General features: G+C 32.1%; 2 protein-coding genes across 4 annotated transcripts; both read right to left on the bottom strand.

The window, feature by feature from the left end:
- Positions 1-4,815: 4,815 nt before the first annotated feature.
- Positions 4,816-5,130, bottom strand: LOC123894078. The gene has a single exon (XM_045943959.1). The coding sequence runs from the start codon at positions 5,128-5,130 to the stop codon at positions 4,816-4,818; it is 315 nt and encodes a 104-aa protein (XP_045799915.1).
- Positions 5,131-8,458: 3,328 nt separating this feature from the next.
- On the bottom strand, positions 8,459-17,463 carry LOC123917089. Of its 3 annotated transcripts, XR_006812357.1 has the most exons (9): positions 17,203-17,463; positions 16,987-17,070; positions 16,770-16,864; positions 16,482-16,613; positions 14,997-15,434; positions 11,748-12,084; positions 9,468-9,539; positions 9,064-9,141; positions 8,650-8,745 (listed from the first exon to the last, which is right to left on the bottom strand). XR_006812357.1 is itself a non-coding variant. In XM_045968716.1 (8 exons), the coding sequence occupies exons 5-8, from the start codon at positions 15,419-15,421 to the stop codon at positions 8,695-8,697; spliced, it is 891 nt and encodes a 296-aa protein (XP_045824672.1). In that variant the 5' UTR covers positions 15,422-15,434; positions 16,482-16,613; positions 16,770-16,864; positions 16,987-17,070; positions 17,203-17,463; the 3' UTR covers positions 8,459-8,694. The 3 variants fall into 3 exon arrangements, 2 of the variants coding, with proteins under 2 accessions (XP_045824672.1, XP_045824681.1); XM_045968716.1 differs by lacking the exon at positions 9,468-9,539 and having other exon boundaries at positions 8,459-8,745; XM_045968725.1 differs by lacking the exons at positions 9,468-9,539; positions 16,987-17,070 and having other exon boundaries at positions 8,459-8,745; positions 17,203-17,423.
- Between the last annotated feature and the right edge of the window lie 925 nt (positions 17,464-18,388).

Raw genomic sequence — 18,388 nt, 5'->3', positions numbered from 1 at the left:
TCAACTGATATTCCTCCACTTGATATGACATGTCCAAGAAAACTCACTTTTTTTAGCCAAAAATCACACTTCGACAACTTCGCATAAAGCTTCTTTTCTTGCAACGTCTTCAACACAATTCTCAAGTGTTCGGCATGTTCTTCTTCTGTTTTTGAGTAAACCAAAATATCATCGATGAATACCACAACAAATCTATCCAAATATGGATGAAATATTCGATTCATATATTCCATGAAAACACCTGGCGCGTTGGTTACACCAAATGGCATAACTGAGTACTCATAATGGTCGTATCTCGTTCGAAAAGCTGTCTTCGGAATATCCTCCGCTTTAACCCGAATCTGGTGATACCCCGATCTTAAGTCGATCTTACTGAACACACAAGCACCCACTAATTGATCCATCAGGTCATCTATCCTCGGCAACGGATACTTATTTTTGATTGTCACTTTGTTCAACTGTCGATAATCTATGCATAGCCTCATGCTTCCATCCTTCTTCTTTACCAAAAGTACCGGTGCACCCCAAGGTGATACACTGGGTCTAATAAATTTCTTTTCCAAAAGCTCCTCCAACTGTTTCTTTAATTGCTCTAACTCTGATGCTGACATTCTATACGGCGCCATAGATATCGGACTAGTACCAGGCACTACTTCAATACTAAACTCAACCTCCCTCTCAGGTGGTAAATCTGATACATCTTCAGGAAAAACGTCCGGGAAATCACAAACAACAGGTAATTGACTCACTTCTGACTCCCCTACTAGCTTCAGTGAGGCAATCATGACAAACATTTCTGCGTGCTCCTTCAAGGATCTAATCACTTCACTACTACCCATAAGGTTTGGTTTCGGACTCTCATCCGGTTTAGGGAAAATTACTGTCTTAGTACAACAGTTAATATGAACTCGATTAAACTCAAGCCAATTCATACCAAAAATCACGTCCACGTTACTCAAAGGAATACATACAAGGTCCATACCAAAATGTCTACCGAAAACAGTTACCGGACAGTTAACACATACAAGCTTAGTCGTAATCGAATCACTAGCCGGCGTTTCTATTACCATGCATTTCGACATAACAGTAGTTTCTAGATTAAGACGCTTCATACACCAGATAGAAATAAAGGAATGTGTAGCTCCAGTATCAATGATGGCACGTAAAGGAGTATCATGAATGAAACACGTACCTCTGATAAGGTTATCTGTCACATTCGCGTCACCACCATCCAAAGCAAAGACCTTTCCACCATTCTTCTTAGGCTTCTTACATTCCGGGCTCTTGTGACCTTCTTCATTGCAGTTAAAGCATACAACATTTTTCTTGCACTCAAAAGATTTGTGACCAAATCCTCCACACCTATAGCACTTAACTTTCTCCTTATCATAATTCCTAGCAGTTTTCTTTCCACTACTTTCACCTTTCCTTTTTCCCTTGTTGTCATAAGGTTTCCAACGGTTCCCATCCTTGCCTTTCTTTTCATTAGCCATCTTGTAGTGGTTCGCTCTAGCTTTTCCATCTTCATCACATATACGACTCTTGTTTACCAACGTTGGAAAGTCTCTAATCTCAGAAAATCCGATCAAATGCTTAATCTCAGGCCTCAAACCACTCTCAAACTTCACACACTTATCATGCTCAGCCTCAACAGTGTTGTAGTGTGGTGCGAACCTACACAAGGATTGAAACTTGACGGCATACTCTGCAACAGACATGTTACCTTGTTTCAACTCCATAAACTCAATCACTTTTCTATTCTTCACATCAGCTGGAAAATACTTGATCAAAAATTCTCTCTTGAACATTGCCCAAGTAACCACAACACCTCCAACTCCAAGTCTCTGACTTGCATTATCCCACCAATGGTCGGCTTCTTCTCTTAGCATATAAGTACCCAAAACAACTTTCTGTTCCTCAGTGCATCTCATGACCTTAAATATCCTCTCAACATCCTCTAACCACTTCTGAGATCCCTCTGGATCGTATCCTCCAGCAAAAGTAGATGGTTGATTCTTCAAGAATCTCTCGAGCCTTAACTCATCTTCATTACCTGTTCGGTTCTCTTGTGCTACTCTTTCCGCAGTCCGATTGTCTGCATCCTGTGCAATGGCATTGGCCATATTAGCCAAGGCATCCACAATCATCCTCTTAGACATCTTCCTGTACAATCAACCATCCAAACAACCATTAGAACTAAAAGCATGAACAGTGTTTCCTACACTTGTTACACACGAAGATGTTCTATGCCTACTTGATCCGAGATGGATCGACCTTGCTCTGATACCACTATTGTAACACCCTAACTAATACTACACACGCTAATTAAATATATGGTACAAATGCATAGCATTAATCAGAGTATTACATTTAAAATATTAAAACACATAACATGCATACTTAACATATATTAATATTGCAGCGGAATCATATAAAACCTGTCCTATTCTTCTATCAAATAAGAGCAAGTTCATATCTCATAAAATAAATACTTTGAAATCATGCATATTCATAATATCCAAAGACATTAGTTCAACAGTCTAATCCAAACATGCATAGGTATCACAGTCATAGTAGTAATACAGTCATCCGAATAACAAAATAATTTCGGCATAAGGCTCCTATACATAATTTCGGACATCATAAGCGACAAAAGATGAATCCTAAGGTGGTACAAGTATCAGAGCATCTAGACTAAGACTCGGGTAATCTAGGTACTAAACAAAATAGGAGTAGCCTAAAGCGGAGTAGCCTAAAGCTATCCTCTCACCAAAAGAACTAGAAGCAATAAAGCGGCGCGACTAGATATGAGGCTCAAGGTTCTCAACCTGCAACTCTGGACCCCCAAAGGTCCAGCAATTACAAACAACAGAGAGTTAGTTATGAAATTCATACAAGTGCAAAAGTACGCATACTATACACTTAAATAGACAACACATATACTACTCAATTAAATATTTCTATCTAACTTATCCAATATTTTCATACCATCATAGTCATCATAGAATCAAAGATTTATAAATATTCAAATAGTTATAAGTACACAGATCAATTATGTCAAATACCAAACATCTCACATAAGTGCACATATTACCTAATGCAACTAATGCCACATTTATGCAATGCCCCTAGCATTACTAATGCATGCAGTATTTCATCATCATTTATTGGACCAACTGAATCCATATATTTTAGCCACCACTAAAATATCTGCTATACTTTCAACCGCAGCTAAAGTATCTGCTCATCATACAATACGAATGATTGGAATGCTCAAGTATCATTTATCTACATCATCATCAAAGTGGATGCACAATCCAATAGTATTATATTTACGTATTATAGAACACAATTCACATCATCACTAAATAAATGAATTGTTCATCTCTCATTAAAGGAAAATAATACACAAACATATACATGGTAATTTACTTATAAACGTCAGTTCAAAACCATGTAAGTATGCCCAAACTAAGTCTTCAATAATAACAATTAATTTGATCCACTTAAGCATACGAACCTTATTAAATTATATTAGAAAGTATGCAATTTTTAAGTGAACTGTATAAACCAAGCTTCATCTCATAAAACGGGTTCCGGAATCGGAATCTACGCGAAAAACTGTGAAAAATAGGTTCCGGATAAAAAAGTCAACAAAAGTCAAAGTCAACGCAAAAAGTCAACGCGGCCATAAACTGCATAATTTTGCAGAAAACGCGAATTGGCTTCAGGAACTTATTTCAGAAGTGCTTATTTGCTCAAAAACAACTTATTTCGCACAGAAAGATTATACCAAACATGGGTCAAGTTTACATAAGTTCAAAAGCACTTAAAAATAGCTTATTAACCTCAAAATCACTTAAATTCATCAAATTGACACTTTTGAACCAAAACTCATGAAAATCATGTAAAAATCAACAACAACAACATCAAGTGATCATTTTTCACAGATTAAATCATACAACTAACATCAATGAATATGTAGATTCATATAACAATCACCAAAACTTCATAAAAAAAATTATATTTCCATCAACCCAACCCAAACCTAGAGATGAGAGAGTTTGGGAATTGGAGAAGGATTCCTTCTCCCCTCTCTTGAATCATCTCTCATAAATTTAACAACTACTCTCTTACCTTATCAAAGTTGGAATCTTTACTCCTTCTTCTTCAATTTCCAAGTTCCCCTTCTACTCTTAATCTTGTCTCTAAAACTCTTATTTTCTACTTTCTCTTTCTACCTCTCTTTCTCTCTTTATTTTTATGACTAAAAACCTAATTATACTACTAATTCTTTCTAACCAATATTTTACTAATAACATGGTTATTTTACATTTTAGGCCCAATAACACTTAAGAGTCATTAATTCTCATAATTAATTAATTATCTCACTTATAATTAGTCTAACCTCTCACAATTAACTAATAATCTATTAATGACCAAAATATTCTTAATCATACCAAAAATATAATTAATCACATAATAATCGAAATAAAATAATAATAACTAATAATTCAAAAATAAACGGTCGTTACAGCATCGGCTAGTAGGAGGTGACTCATTCCATTTGGCGGAATTGTTATAGTAGAATAAGCTTCAGGGTTGCGAGCTCCAATCTTAACTAAGTAGTCTGCACAAGCATTGTCTTCCCGGAGAGTATGAACCACTCTAACCCTCCAATCTCTAGTGAGGAGGTCTTTTATGTTGTGGATGATCGCTGCATATATAATGGTGCCATTCGTTGACATGATCAGATAACAACTTGATCACGGTTATAGAGTCAGAATAGTACCACAGATCTTTGATATCCAGCTCTCACGCCAAAACTAATCCATAGTACATTGCCAATAATTCCGCATGAAGGATGTTCGAGATTCCTATATTTCCAGCAAAACCTTGGATCCGCCCACCATCAGAGTTCCGAATAAGTCCTCCGAAGCCCGAGACACCATGATTACCGATGCTACTCCCATCAACATTCAAGATCATATCATTACCACCCTGAGCATTCCAACGAACCATTCTTGTGGTTGGACTTATGTTTTGTTGAAGAAAACATGTCTTTAACAGCTGGGCAAAGTTGTCAATACGCATCCTGAGAGTAAAGTATGAAACAACCTCATTTTCCATACATAATTGATTCCTCGCGCACCAAATCCACCAAACTGCGGCCAGAAAATAAACTTGGAAGGACAATCTATGCCATTTCGCAACCAACCATATACATGATCACCCCGGAAGAAGGACGGGTCTATGAAACCAATAGATTTCCATAAGCACTGCACAAACTCACAATCTCTATTGCTTAAGAAATTTTCGAGATAACGGAACCAAATTATGTGTATTGAAAAATCATGGTCGCCTCTTATTTCATGGTATATATATTGTGGAATATATAGTATAGTTGGGGGTTGATTGCTAGTTGAGGTAACGTTAGAGAAATCACAAAATAAAAAGTATGTGATGAAAAATATTTTTAATATGTTGAAGATCTACATTTAATAGATAAATAGAGATATTATATATAAAAAAAATAGATAAATAGGGATACTCTACGTACCAAAATAAAATAGGAAAACTCTATTTATCATGAGATCCGATCTTCAACTACTGCCTCCTCTGCTGCAGCATTTTCATACATTGGATTATATCTAACGGCTCATTCATATTTTTTTTGGTAAACCAAAAATATCTTCCGCGCGCAATTGCAGAGATTAATCTCCTCGAGGTAACTGAGATCCATTTAAGGGGTTGACATCTCCTAACAAATGTTTCTCCATACGCACCGGCCAGAGTTCGAACCCATAACCAAATGGTTAAGTGACCCAAGTATCTATCACTTGTGTCACACTATGTTGGTTAACTGCTCGTACATTTAACGCCAACCAAAATATAGAAATAGAAGAAGAAACACATTTTGTCCCATTTCTTTATAGCTTTCATACTCGCCGGTTAAAGGCACCGCCATGCTGTTACTTTCATCTTAATATGTGCATTATGCAAAATGGGAGAATCAAATTAATATAATTGCAAGTTAAAACTTTTGCATTCATGATTCATTCAATGTAAATTACATGACTGAGTAACAATATTCAGCACCCACATTGCAGGATCCCCTTAATTTGATCAAGACATTTTAAATATACATAACTTATGTATATATAAAATTGGCATTATTTTGAATCAAATGTAATTTTATTTGTGTCCCTTGATTCAATACATGAACATCCAAAACACATTCGAGTACGGGATAATCTAGTGACAATGTAAAAAGTACAAACCATGGAAATTACCTTTCCTATTCCTATATGTATAATACTAGTATGCATTTAGTCAAAATAAAATAAAAAATATTAGTATGCATATCCCTGTCAAGTTAAAAAATAAAATCCCACGAATAAAAAAGCATGAATAGTTTTACCAAAAATAAAATAATGAATAGTGTCCCTATGAGCTTGACTAAGTTGGTAGAGAGATCGCATTTTATATACGGGGGGGGGGGGTGAATGAAGGGTTCACACTTCAACTTACAAATTGTGTTTCAATCAAAATTATTTCATGGAAGATGACAAAAAAAATTGATTTTTATTAGGTTCGTATCCTAGAATACGAACTCTTTTTTCCCTAACTTTTTCTATTTACATGCTCGCATTCTAATTAGTGAGGGGTAAATTTGAAATGTCAGGGTGTGTGTTGGAGATTCGAGGGCTAACAATCCATTTCAGCAAAAAACAAATAAAAAATAAAGGCCGTAGAGTATAGGCCCACGATCCACCAAGTCCAAGTCTCATGTGGGCAGAAAAATAAAAGAGGTTGGAGAAAATAATTTGTCCTCACCAATCGTATGTTGTCCTTCTCCTTTTTGGGGAGATTTTAAACTTCTCTTATTATATTGAGTTGGTATTGTCAGAAACTAATGTCGGACATCTTTCTTTCAACTTTAAAAAAATGGATTTTTTCTTTGTATTTTTGAAAATAGATTTTTTAAAAATGTTTTTCAAAATATTACAAGTTATTTTATATTAGTTTTTTTTCTAAATTTAAACACTAATTTTAACATCATATAACATAAACACACATTATTGAAGATCAAATCATAGTCAAAATCACAATTTTTTGAAAAAATTGTCTTTCAAAAATGATTTTTATGAAAATCTATTTGAAATAGCTTCAAAATTAAATGATTTTTCGAAATTTTGATATCTAAAAAAAGTTTCAATAAAATGATCAAATACCTAAAATAACATTTTAAGAATAACTATTCAAACCAAATTTTCATTTGAAGCTTTTATAAAAAAAAATCTTTGTAAATTTTTTTTTCTCAAAATTATCTTAACACTACAAGAATCTATTTTGAAAAAATTTATAACAATCAGACCCGTCATTTGTCAAAATTGATCATATTGCCTCCTATGCTGTGTTGGATTGTAAATTTAACATATTTTGTAAGAAAGTTTTGATTATTGTTTTTTGGTTATTTTTTCCAATAAATATGGATATATGAGTATAAAGTAAGAAGTATGATGAGAATGGTAGTTTGTTTTCTCTACTTAATAAAAAAGAAAACCAAACAAAGATAGTTAGCATAGATAAGAGTCTATCTCCAGTAAGCACTGGAGTAGATCTCCACGAAAGAAAGCCCTGGCTTAAAACACATACTATTTCTGGTCGACAGACACCTTATTTTATGAAAAGGCTAATGCTTATTTCTTTTAATTTTCCGGGGGAAGACACTACACTCCCTTTAAAGAAGGTTAAGGAATAACCTCTTATCAATGCAGATATCATGATATAGATTAGTGAGGGTATACCCACTCTTGAGCTATTCATTAAGGGACTCCTACTACTGAAAACTACTAACCGCTAAGGAATATTATAAAGTAATCAATGTATTGATTACATGAAAGTTTTTTTAAAATTATGTTAATAGAGTTTGGGTTATCAATGGTGCTTAGTTAAGAAAGTGTTCTTTTTTAGCTGGTACATTTCAACTGAGTATCCATCCATTAGACCATTACTAAGAAAGCTAAGTATCACTATGATTGATAACTTTTGGATTAATCTGTTTATTTGTCATTCTTCCTTTCTTAGGAGTTTTTCATAAAGGTCAAATTTATTGTACACAATTTAGACAAGCTTTTTTAGCATGAACAACCTTATTTGTTATCAATGGATCAATGAATGTGTCATTGGATCATGAGATGTAACATTAATCTAATAGTGGAACTTAAACCAAGTCATTGGATTAATGAGTTTCTCCATAGGATGAATTGTTCGGAAGAATCCGAGTACAATTCTTAGTTAACAGGAAGAACCTAATTCTGGACAATGATCTAATTTTTTAGTAAAAAAAAAAAAGTAAGAACCTAATTCTGGACAATGATGACTTCACTTGAACATTTTTATTTTTTATAGTCAATTTTTTAACTTTCTAGCAATGTTTTTATTGAGATGTAAATCCGACATCCAAGGCTTGAAGCCCATCCTTCAGCTGAAAATGGCCCCTTATCCTTCACAATTATGGAAAGTTTTAGAGAACAAAAGTGAGAAAAACAGATCAAAATCAAGTAATTTATATTCGATTTTACTTTACACTAGCCCAACATTTCTCACATCAATAGCCACAGCATAAAGTAAGAGTTTTTTTTATGGTCTATTCCTTTGCTATTATACCCTTTCCTCATTTCCTTGCTTCTATTCAGACTCGGAATCCATGTTACCCATTGCTTTTAATCCTCTTGGTCTCTGCATAAAATTCCACATTAAGTTTCTTTATTCATGTGCAAAAGAATCAAAACATTAACTAGTGGTTATCAGGTCAAGTCAAGAAATGATTAAAAAAAAATTAATGTAGCTCAGAAACATTGCATGTAATATGCAGAGACCATACCACCTTAAAAACTGAAATTCTAACCACTAACCTACTTTGACAAAAAAAAAAATACTAACAGTATTCTCTAACAAATTCCATCTCACTCTTTTTATTTCCTGTAAGTAAATAACTAAATATGCAACAAATGAAAATGTGGGTCAACTAGAAAAAGTATATTTATTGATTAATACCTTTTTGGTTATTTTCTTCTCCCTAACTTCATATCGTTCCAAGGTGAGATCGGATAGCCATGTACCTGGACTTACGAGCTGCAATACAAAGCAAAATAAAGTAATGGTTAGTTGAATATCATAATTTAAATCATCAAGTAAATACATGCAACAATACACATAAATCAAAATATGAAGATAGCTATGTGTTAAGTTTTTAGTCAAAAAAAGCTATGTGTAAAGTTTAGTCTTATGTATAGTCAAATGTTCTCAAAATAGTTTTAAAATAAACATGAAGTGTCACTTTAAGACTATAGACAATTCATCCCATTTAAAGATGTCGGTTAGTGTATGGTACTTTTTAAATTATATTTTTTTATTAGTGTGTTGTATTTTATTAGAAAAAATAAATAAATTAATGATACCCAGCCTGCTCATCCTGCTTTCCAACACAACACAACCAAATTCCACTGTTTATGTAAAGCTGGAGTGGACACCTGCCCAGATCACACGTTGATCAGATTTGTTTTATTTATACAAATCTTGCTACCTAATTTGAAATTTTAAATTAAATGTTTTTAGTCCTAGCAACATATAAAATGTTTCAATATAAACAAGTTTTAAGGTGATTAAACAATTAAAAGGCATATTTACAATAAATAAAAAAACAAACAAATTTTTTACATTCGCCAAAAAAAAATTTTACAGACTATTATAAAAAAATTAGACTGAAAACAATATATTTGCAAGTTAAAAAATATATGATCCTGCGTCAAAAAAAAAAAAATATATGATCCATCAAAGGTGTATAACTACAAAAGAGGGGGTGTAAAAAGACATTACATGCGCAAAGACTAGTCCAAAATTGATAGGTAATTGACGTGGATGTGGCACCTAATCAAAGTGCCTCTTTTTTTCTTCCCCTACCCCAATTTTTTTTTATGACGGCCATAATATTTATCAATTTGCAACACAAAATTCAGAATATATTTCAACTTTATACTTTTATATTATGCCCCTTGATATCTCCACCACCAATCCTAACGAAGCAATCAGATAGCACTCTACCACCCATCCGCAACCAACTTGCATATTAACATATTGATTTTTAATGAAAACTTTTAATGATATTTTTTTTGGGTGAATTGAGTTACAAAAGCTTCCATTTTAATCTTTTTTCATCCTTATTCAGTTGAACTAACATTTTTAATCATTTTTCCCTTCTCATAATTACCATATTTTATTAATCATATTTACTATTTTTTTAAAAGCAAAAACACATTTAGCATAATATATGTATCATAGAACTATTTTTTTAAGGGTCTTGCTAACTAGTGCCCCCGGGACACTAGTTAGCAAGACCCTTTAAAAAAGGCAAATGCTTTTTTTAATTATATATCATAAAACTATTATTACAACAAAAGGTCAATTAAAATATTTGTGCCCTCATGTGTAAACTTAATTTTGATTTTATATCTCCCAATTATTTCATATCAATCTTATAATATTATATTAAGAATCCGTTTTTATTGACTTATTTATAAATTTATGCAAAGAAACAACATTTTATGTATTATTCATAATCTTGTCAAAATAGTTTATGAAAAAATAGCTTTAAAAAATACACATAAGACTAAAAAAATAAATAATACTAATATTACCTAAGAATAATCTATCAATTTTAAGAAGGGTATAGAATGAAAATTTTGTAAGCTATCAACAAAAAGAAAAAAAAAATCGTGTTTTATAGTAATATGAAGAAAAAAAAAAACAAATATAGTAGTATTTTTAAAACCTAAAATAGAAAGAAAGAAAAAAAATTAGAGACTCCGGTATTCGATGTGAACCATGGTCCCGTTGACGCGTGTATACAAGTCCATAGCTGCCACCTCTATTTATGGCTTTTCCAGGCATATAGGGTCCAAACCAAAAAGAAAAGATGGACACCCACTAAAACTAATAATCTAGTTTTTTTTTCTCCATTAAATGTTCAAATTATGAGGCAATAAAAAAGTCTTAGGATTTAAGAAGGGTATATAATGAAAATTTTGTAAGCTATCAAAAAAAAAATCGTGTTTTATATCTAAAATACAACTAATGTAAGTTAAACATAGATTCAAAAGTTACAAATCATATCTTTTCAGGTTAGAATCAACTCTGAAAACAAATTAATTCTACTTGAGAACAATGAAACATGTCCTAATCAAATTTTACACTTTCAAAATTAATTAGGACGACTTCAGTTGTGCAACCAAACATAGACATAATCCGAGTACTAAAATAGTAAAATAAATGTATTTCTTTTTATAATGAGCTGATAATCGAACTCAGGACCTCCAACATACTACTCAAACGTCTCACAACTAGATCAAACCATACTAATAATATGTGTCAAATCATACTAATTTCACATAAAATTATACCTACCATCCTTGTTGATGACTCTTCTTACAATGCGTTTCCTTTAATCTCTAAGCAAAGATCACGTGATGAACACCTCTAATTATTAATTTTATTAACTACGATTCAATTTTTATTAATGCATCAAATATTCTAATCTAACTTTGAGAAATAGTACTGCATATAAAAAAGCTTCATACTTGTTATAAAAAAAAAAAGAAAAAAAAAAAAGCTTCATACTAAATAAAGTAAAAAAAATGAAATAGGAGAAGAAAAAGCAAAGAATTAAGGAAAGTAAAGCTTACATTGAGGGTACGTTGTATCAATTTGGCTCTTTTCTTAGGTCTCTGAGGCAACTTAGATCCCTTAATAGCCATAAAATCTTCTTCCTTCTCCTTGTTTGTTAAGGCAATCACAAATTTTGGTGGCCAAACCGCTGGTGTCGCATCACCACTCCCTGAAGATGACCCCCCACCTTTCTTGCCATCCAAAGCGTTATCAGATGAACCTGCAGATTTGTTGTGATTATTATTATTGTGTTGTTCATTAAGGTGGGTCCCTCCTCTTCTCTCTGGTGAAGCAATTCCCCTAGCACTTCCGTTCATTTGGGTTCCTCTCATGCCACCTGAATTCTCTGTGTTCCTAAACACCAAAAAATATGAATGATTATTTCATGTGTTTTGGTAAGGTAACCTAAGAACATGGAACATCACATGATAATTAAACAAATAAATAAAAAAATTAAAAAAATATGCATTAAGAAATTAAAAAATAATAAAAAATAGAGAATATTTGTTTGTTTGAATAAGTAAATAATTTTAAGAAAAGTGGATTTACGAAATTGACCTTGTGGGTCAATCTGAAATTAAATAGAAGCTAGCTTTGGAGAAGTTGGAACATCAATAGGTTTTGTGTGTGTGTGTGTGTGTGTGTGTGTGGATTATAATTATAAGGTGATTTTTGGTTTTTGGATTGTTCGCTGTGTGTGTGTGTCTCTTTAACTTTATTTTTACTTAGATGAAAAGGTTTAGTTTAGGTATGGTAAGGTATTTAGGTAGATAGATAAAGAGAGATATTTGAGAGACAAAAGAGGTTATTATGTATGTAAGGTGGTTCATAACGGACACAGCTGGTTCCACGATTGGTTTAGAGCCGTTGGATCTGGATTGTTTATGTGCTATTTGAAGAGAAAGATGAAGTTTACTTTATTAATTACTACGTGTTGAAAGGGAGAATAGGACGTACCAGATCTAACACCTGGTGTATCATCCAACGGCCATAAATGGTTTTTTGTTGTTGAAAATGACTTAGTTTTACACGTGGAAGATGACCCTCCTTTCCATGTCCCGACAAAGTCTGGTATTATCAATACCCTTATGAATCCATCATGATATTTTTTGTATAAATAAAATTATGATAAAAAAAAAATGAAGGGTTGTTCTCATTATTCTTTACGGCGTTTCAGATCTAGATCCATAAGATACAAGGAAACAAGTTATAAACATGATCAATGATCATCAAAATACCCCAAGGATTTAAAGTAAACCTCTATCATGTCAATCATATTTAGAAGTGTATCATAAGAATATTAATCATAATCTCAATGTCAAAGCATTTGCAAAACGGTAAGATAATATAGTAGCAATAAATTAAATAATAGGTTCAATTTGCAGAAACAAAACAAGCATCATGAATAATTAATCAACGACTATGAAATAATACAAAATTATGGTTAGTACTAGCTTAGTCATAATAACAATATCTTAAAGATAAATTAATTTTGAGGGGAAGAAAATAAGGGGAATCTAACGCACTCACCGTGAGGCGTGAGCTCTTAGGATGAGACGTATGTGAGGACCTACCAATTTGTGAGTGGACACAAAATAAGGCTTATGGTCATAACAAGAGTATGTATTCGGCCCAAATGCTGAAAAATATCGTATATATGCCACTTAAATAGATAGGATAATCTAATTGGCTCGCCAGCAATAATCAATTTTTTGTTTATATTTTAATTCATGGGAGTAAAATTATATTTTTAAGCTGAAGATTTAATTTGTTTTATTTACTTCATTCATACCCCTCATGAAATCCGTGGCAGACATGAATCTATTACTTCCACACAAATCCTACCAAGAAGTTTGTTCCTACAAGCTTCTCGGATATTTGACTAAATCTATGCCAAACCCACCTTGGATTTTTTAAAGAGGATCGACCAAAATTAGTTACAAAAAATAAAAACATGGAAATCTAATCTAATTAATCCTTAAAACTTTCAAATGAAGCAAAGGTGGAGTGATAAGGTGACTTTGTGGCCCGGAGAGGAATATAGGGGTTTGAGTGATAAGAAGATCATATGTTCAACTAGGCATATTAACGAAAAAAGGAATGACAGTAAAAGGAATCTCTAAAGGTTGTCCTAAAAGTTATCAATTTGACGGATATTATAGTTCGTTTTTAACAAGGGGCCGAAGCCAAAAATATAGCGGAAATAATGCGAGAAGTATAAACTCCTAAATTGTCAACTAAGAGTAACTCCCTAAAAAAAATGGGAATGATCCATAAGCAAAAGGACTTCAAGTACTCAAACCATTTGCAACCTAGTTGAAGACTGAAATGATACTTATCATTTGTCATAGGTTAATTATGTCTGTGTCTTGATCATTACAACCGGTCCCAATCCTATACGATCATCAAGCCAACAATTCTGATTTGCCTTGACGACAAGAGAGGATCTAGATTGAAGAAGATAGGACTTGGATTCCATGTATTCATGGAATCACTTAGATGAATCCTTTGATCAGATAGAGATGAGAAAAATCACATCTCAACTTTTACTTTAGACTTGATTTATCAAAGTCAAATTTTTAAGTCGATCAATATGTCATTTAACAATCCAGATCAAATGACTCAGCAAATGTCCAATTTCCAAATCACAAACAATTAGAATTCAAAGAAAATTACCCCCAACTCGACTTCTCACTCTTGTTTAACTGTGTTTACTTTTATGATACCTAATTTATTCTATATAATTAGCAATTATATTAAGATCTCGCAGAAAACATTTAAAATCGCAATCCAATTATGATCAATTGATCATGATGATATCATTTTTTTTTTTTACTAAATGATGATATCATGTTGAATCGTGGTTAAATGCAATCTTAATCACAATCGATCTTCAATTGCAAAATCATGAAAAAATTGATGTCTAGACTCAGGCTGCAGTAGCCGACAATTTCTTAAAACCCTAATTAATGTCGCGATTCGGTCACAATCGCTCTGCAATCACAAAAACATTGATCAAAAACAAAATGTTCTCAAACTCAAATTATTCACTAATCAGTGTATGTTAGTTTAGAATCACAGTGGGTTACGATAAGCCACCATGATTCTCTTAAACTCATTGCAAATCCAGACATGCACTTAATCACAATCCCACTACAATAGCAAAAAAATCACATAATAAAACCTTATGAAAATGGTTTTTAACAAATACTATATGCAATCTAGCAAGTCAAAAAAAGAGGGGAAAGTAAAGAAATGACAAATACCTGAGAATCCTTGGAGGAGGTTGTTGCGGAGAAGGGGCGCGTTGACGGAGACTAGGATACCCGTTACTCTGATTTTGATTATTATGACTATGACTATTGATAACATTATTATCAGTAACGGATGTTGCAAACCGGTTTGAAGTATCTTTTTCGGTTCTAATTACTCTCCGGTCGACTCTAACAGTTGTCCTCTGAACCGGGTTTAAAGAATCTTGTTTAACTTGTACCTTCATACACCTTAATCGCTTTCTGTTTCCCCATTGCAACACTAAATCTGACGTCGTTGATTGTCTAAAGCCATCAGAGCTAGCTCTCAATAACAAGGAGCCAGACCCATCTCCTCCTCCATTTTTGTCTCTATCATCATCTCTCAAACTGACAATGTTATTACTATTGTCATGGTTGTTAAGTGACTCTTTATCCATCACTACCTCCGCCCTGTCATCATTATCATTAAAAAAAAAAAAAAAGTAAATTTCAATTGTTATTAGTGGAAATATCTTTTTTATATGAGCAAAATTATTAGTGGAATTATCTGATATTTCACAATATAAATTATTGCATGTTCATATTTCAATAAACTTGAAATTGGAGTTTTCTTTGTATTATCTGCAGAAGACTACAACTAGGCCAGGGTCACTATCATTAATTCATTATAAACAAAATAATCTTTATAAATAATTTATTTATTTATAATATCTTATGCACATATTACATCATACATATACACACATTATACTATGATTTAAAAAGTCTCGTAAGTACAACTCAGATGAATGATTTGAATCCGTAACCCCTCATTTTTCAGCACAGTGTATGAGTTTCGCCGCTAAGCTCTTTAGAAGAAGAAAAAATATATATTATACATCTACTATTTTTTTGAGGTACAACTACAATTATATATCTTTGTCAAAAAAAAAAAACTACAATTATATATCTGCTATTAAATAAAGCAAGTTGCATCGGACGGTCCAGTGTTATCTAGAAGAAAAAAATGGTAGACATGAGAATAGTGCAAAGGGAGCATCTTGATATGAAGACAAAAAAATGGATGGTGAAAATTATGAGGGATAACATAACATGTCACTAGATTATGAAAATATCTAACCAAAAAAGTCCAATATCACATGAGATTAGGTTTAAGTTGCACATGGAATATAGCTTGTATAAGGATTAAGATTTGTTGCACCGATTTTGCTCTCAAATCACAGTACATGAACTAATTGAAAATGATTTGGATTCATAACACCAAAAAAGGAAACAAAGCAAAGAAGAAGAAGAGGAAAGAACAGAAAGATAAAGTACAAAGCATACTCTAAACTGAAAGTGTAGTATCAAAGTTGACTTAAATCTACAATATTTATGTATAAAAAAAATTGCAAGAACATCAAAATTATTTACAAGGAAAAGGATGAAAATAAAATTAAATAAATTTTAAAAAAAACGAGCTAAGGAGATTAATGAAATAATTAACAGAAAACTTACAATTAGTGAATAATCAAATTCTTCTGGTACATCATCAACCAAAAGAAAATGAGACAAATTTTCGATTTCTTCAGAAGAAATTTAAGATGAAGAGAAAATCCAGAACTGCTTCACAACTATCGATCGAAGCCACTGCAAAATTAAAAGTAATAAAATGTCAAAATTTGATTTAGATGAAAATCAACTCTCATATTATACTTTCTAAATTAATTAATCAGATTTCATAAAAATTCTAAACCGTAGTTTGAAGATTTTTTTATTATTTTTTTGAAAAATACAAATTCATACCTAAAATCCAACTAACAATGACATTTCAGAGCTTCGATCTACCACTTTTTCATCATAGAATCCAGAATTTCGAAATTTTGCATAGCACTGTGTATCTGCGTATAAAAAAAAGCAGACAGAAAATTAGTATAAAATCCAAACAGAGAATAGAATGAATAGAATAGAAGAAGGTAACAAAAAGCAAAAGCTTTGAAACTGTGAAAATTTTGAGCAGCACCTTGAAAATACAACAATGAACCAAGAAATGCACTCTTCAGAAGAATAATTAACTTTGAAATTAACAATTGAAGCGATTGAATACCTGCAAAGAGAGAAAATAAACCAAAAACAAAATGAAATTAGCGATTATTTGTATAGAAGAAACAAATTGGAAATTAGAAATTGAAGCGTTGTGTAATTATAATAATAATTATAATAATAATAATTTAGAAACCTTATAATTTATGTTGAATAAATTAGAAGATGAATAGCAGATCCTTTGCGTTAAGCATTCAGTAATGAAAATTAAGATCTTAGATTATAGTTTTTGGTTTTGTAGAGAGAATGGTGAAAGATATTGAAAAAATATTTTGTTCTTTGTTGTTCTTTTTTTCTTCTTTTGTGATAAAATGAAATGAAATGCTCTGTTTTTTCTGTGTTAAGAGAGATACATAGAGAGAGAAAGAGAGAGAGATGATTTTATACATCTTCTGCTCCACTGTGATGGATTTTGACCGTAGATTGTATATCTGGCGGCTCTTATTTATCCGCACTTGAACCATCTTGGTAACCTGTATCGTTGTTTGTGAGAGCCTTTTTGCCGTTGGTTTTATCTAAACGGAATATGTAGAACTGTCGGATCTTCTTATTATTATTATTTTTTGGGTCATGCTAAACGGTACTCATGGAGCACTTATTAAGCATACAGTATTAAAAAAAGGAAATTAAATTAGAAAGATAATTTTTTTTTGGGTCATGTTAACTTGTGCCTTAAGGGCACATGTTAAGCTACCTAAAAATAGAAATATAGCATTTAATGATACAAAAAATTTAATGTTTAGATAATTGAATACACCACAAGTTCAATAAATTTTTTCCACATTTATCTTCTTAACATGTGCCCTTAAGGGCACAAGTTAACATTCACCTTTTTTTTTTATGCTTTTAAGATAATAAATGCATCAGTTTCAAGATAAAATTTTCATATTAATATGTTTAGGCAAATGCTAAATAGTGCCTCCGGACACTTTTTAAGCCCTTAAATAGTAAGTTTTTTATAGATTTTTTATCGGAATGCGTAAAGTCAACGCATTGGAAATTGTAGTATTTAACTTGTTGAATAAAAAGTTTCTTTAAATGGAATGCTTAAAGAGTGCACCGAGGACACTCGTTAGCAAGACACATATGTTTAACTAGTTTTCAGATAGGTAAACTTTTCTCGCGAATATAAATGATATGCATAGTTCATATGAGTATAACTCCATTGCTATTAATATTTGGTAGAAATATTATATATAATATGTAGAAATCGAATTTCAAACTAATACATTCATTAAGTTACTTGAAAAAAAAAATATAATAGAAATGACATGTAAGATTTATAAAAACTAGGTTAACTATTAATGTCCATGTTCCGAACA

The sequence above is a fragment of the Trifolium pratense genome, linkage group LG1 (genome assembly GCF_020283565.1).
Source record: "Trifolium pratense cultivar HEN17-A07 linkage group LG1, ARS_RC_1.1, whole genome shotgun sequence".
Taxonomy (NCBI): domain Eukaryota; kingdom Viridiplantae; phylum Streptophyta; class Magnoliopsida; order Fabales; family Fabaceae; genus Trifolium; species Trifolium pratense.
This window is presented reverse-complemented; position numbering and strand designations above follow the sequence as displayed.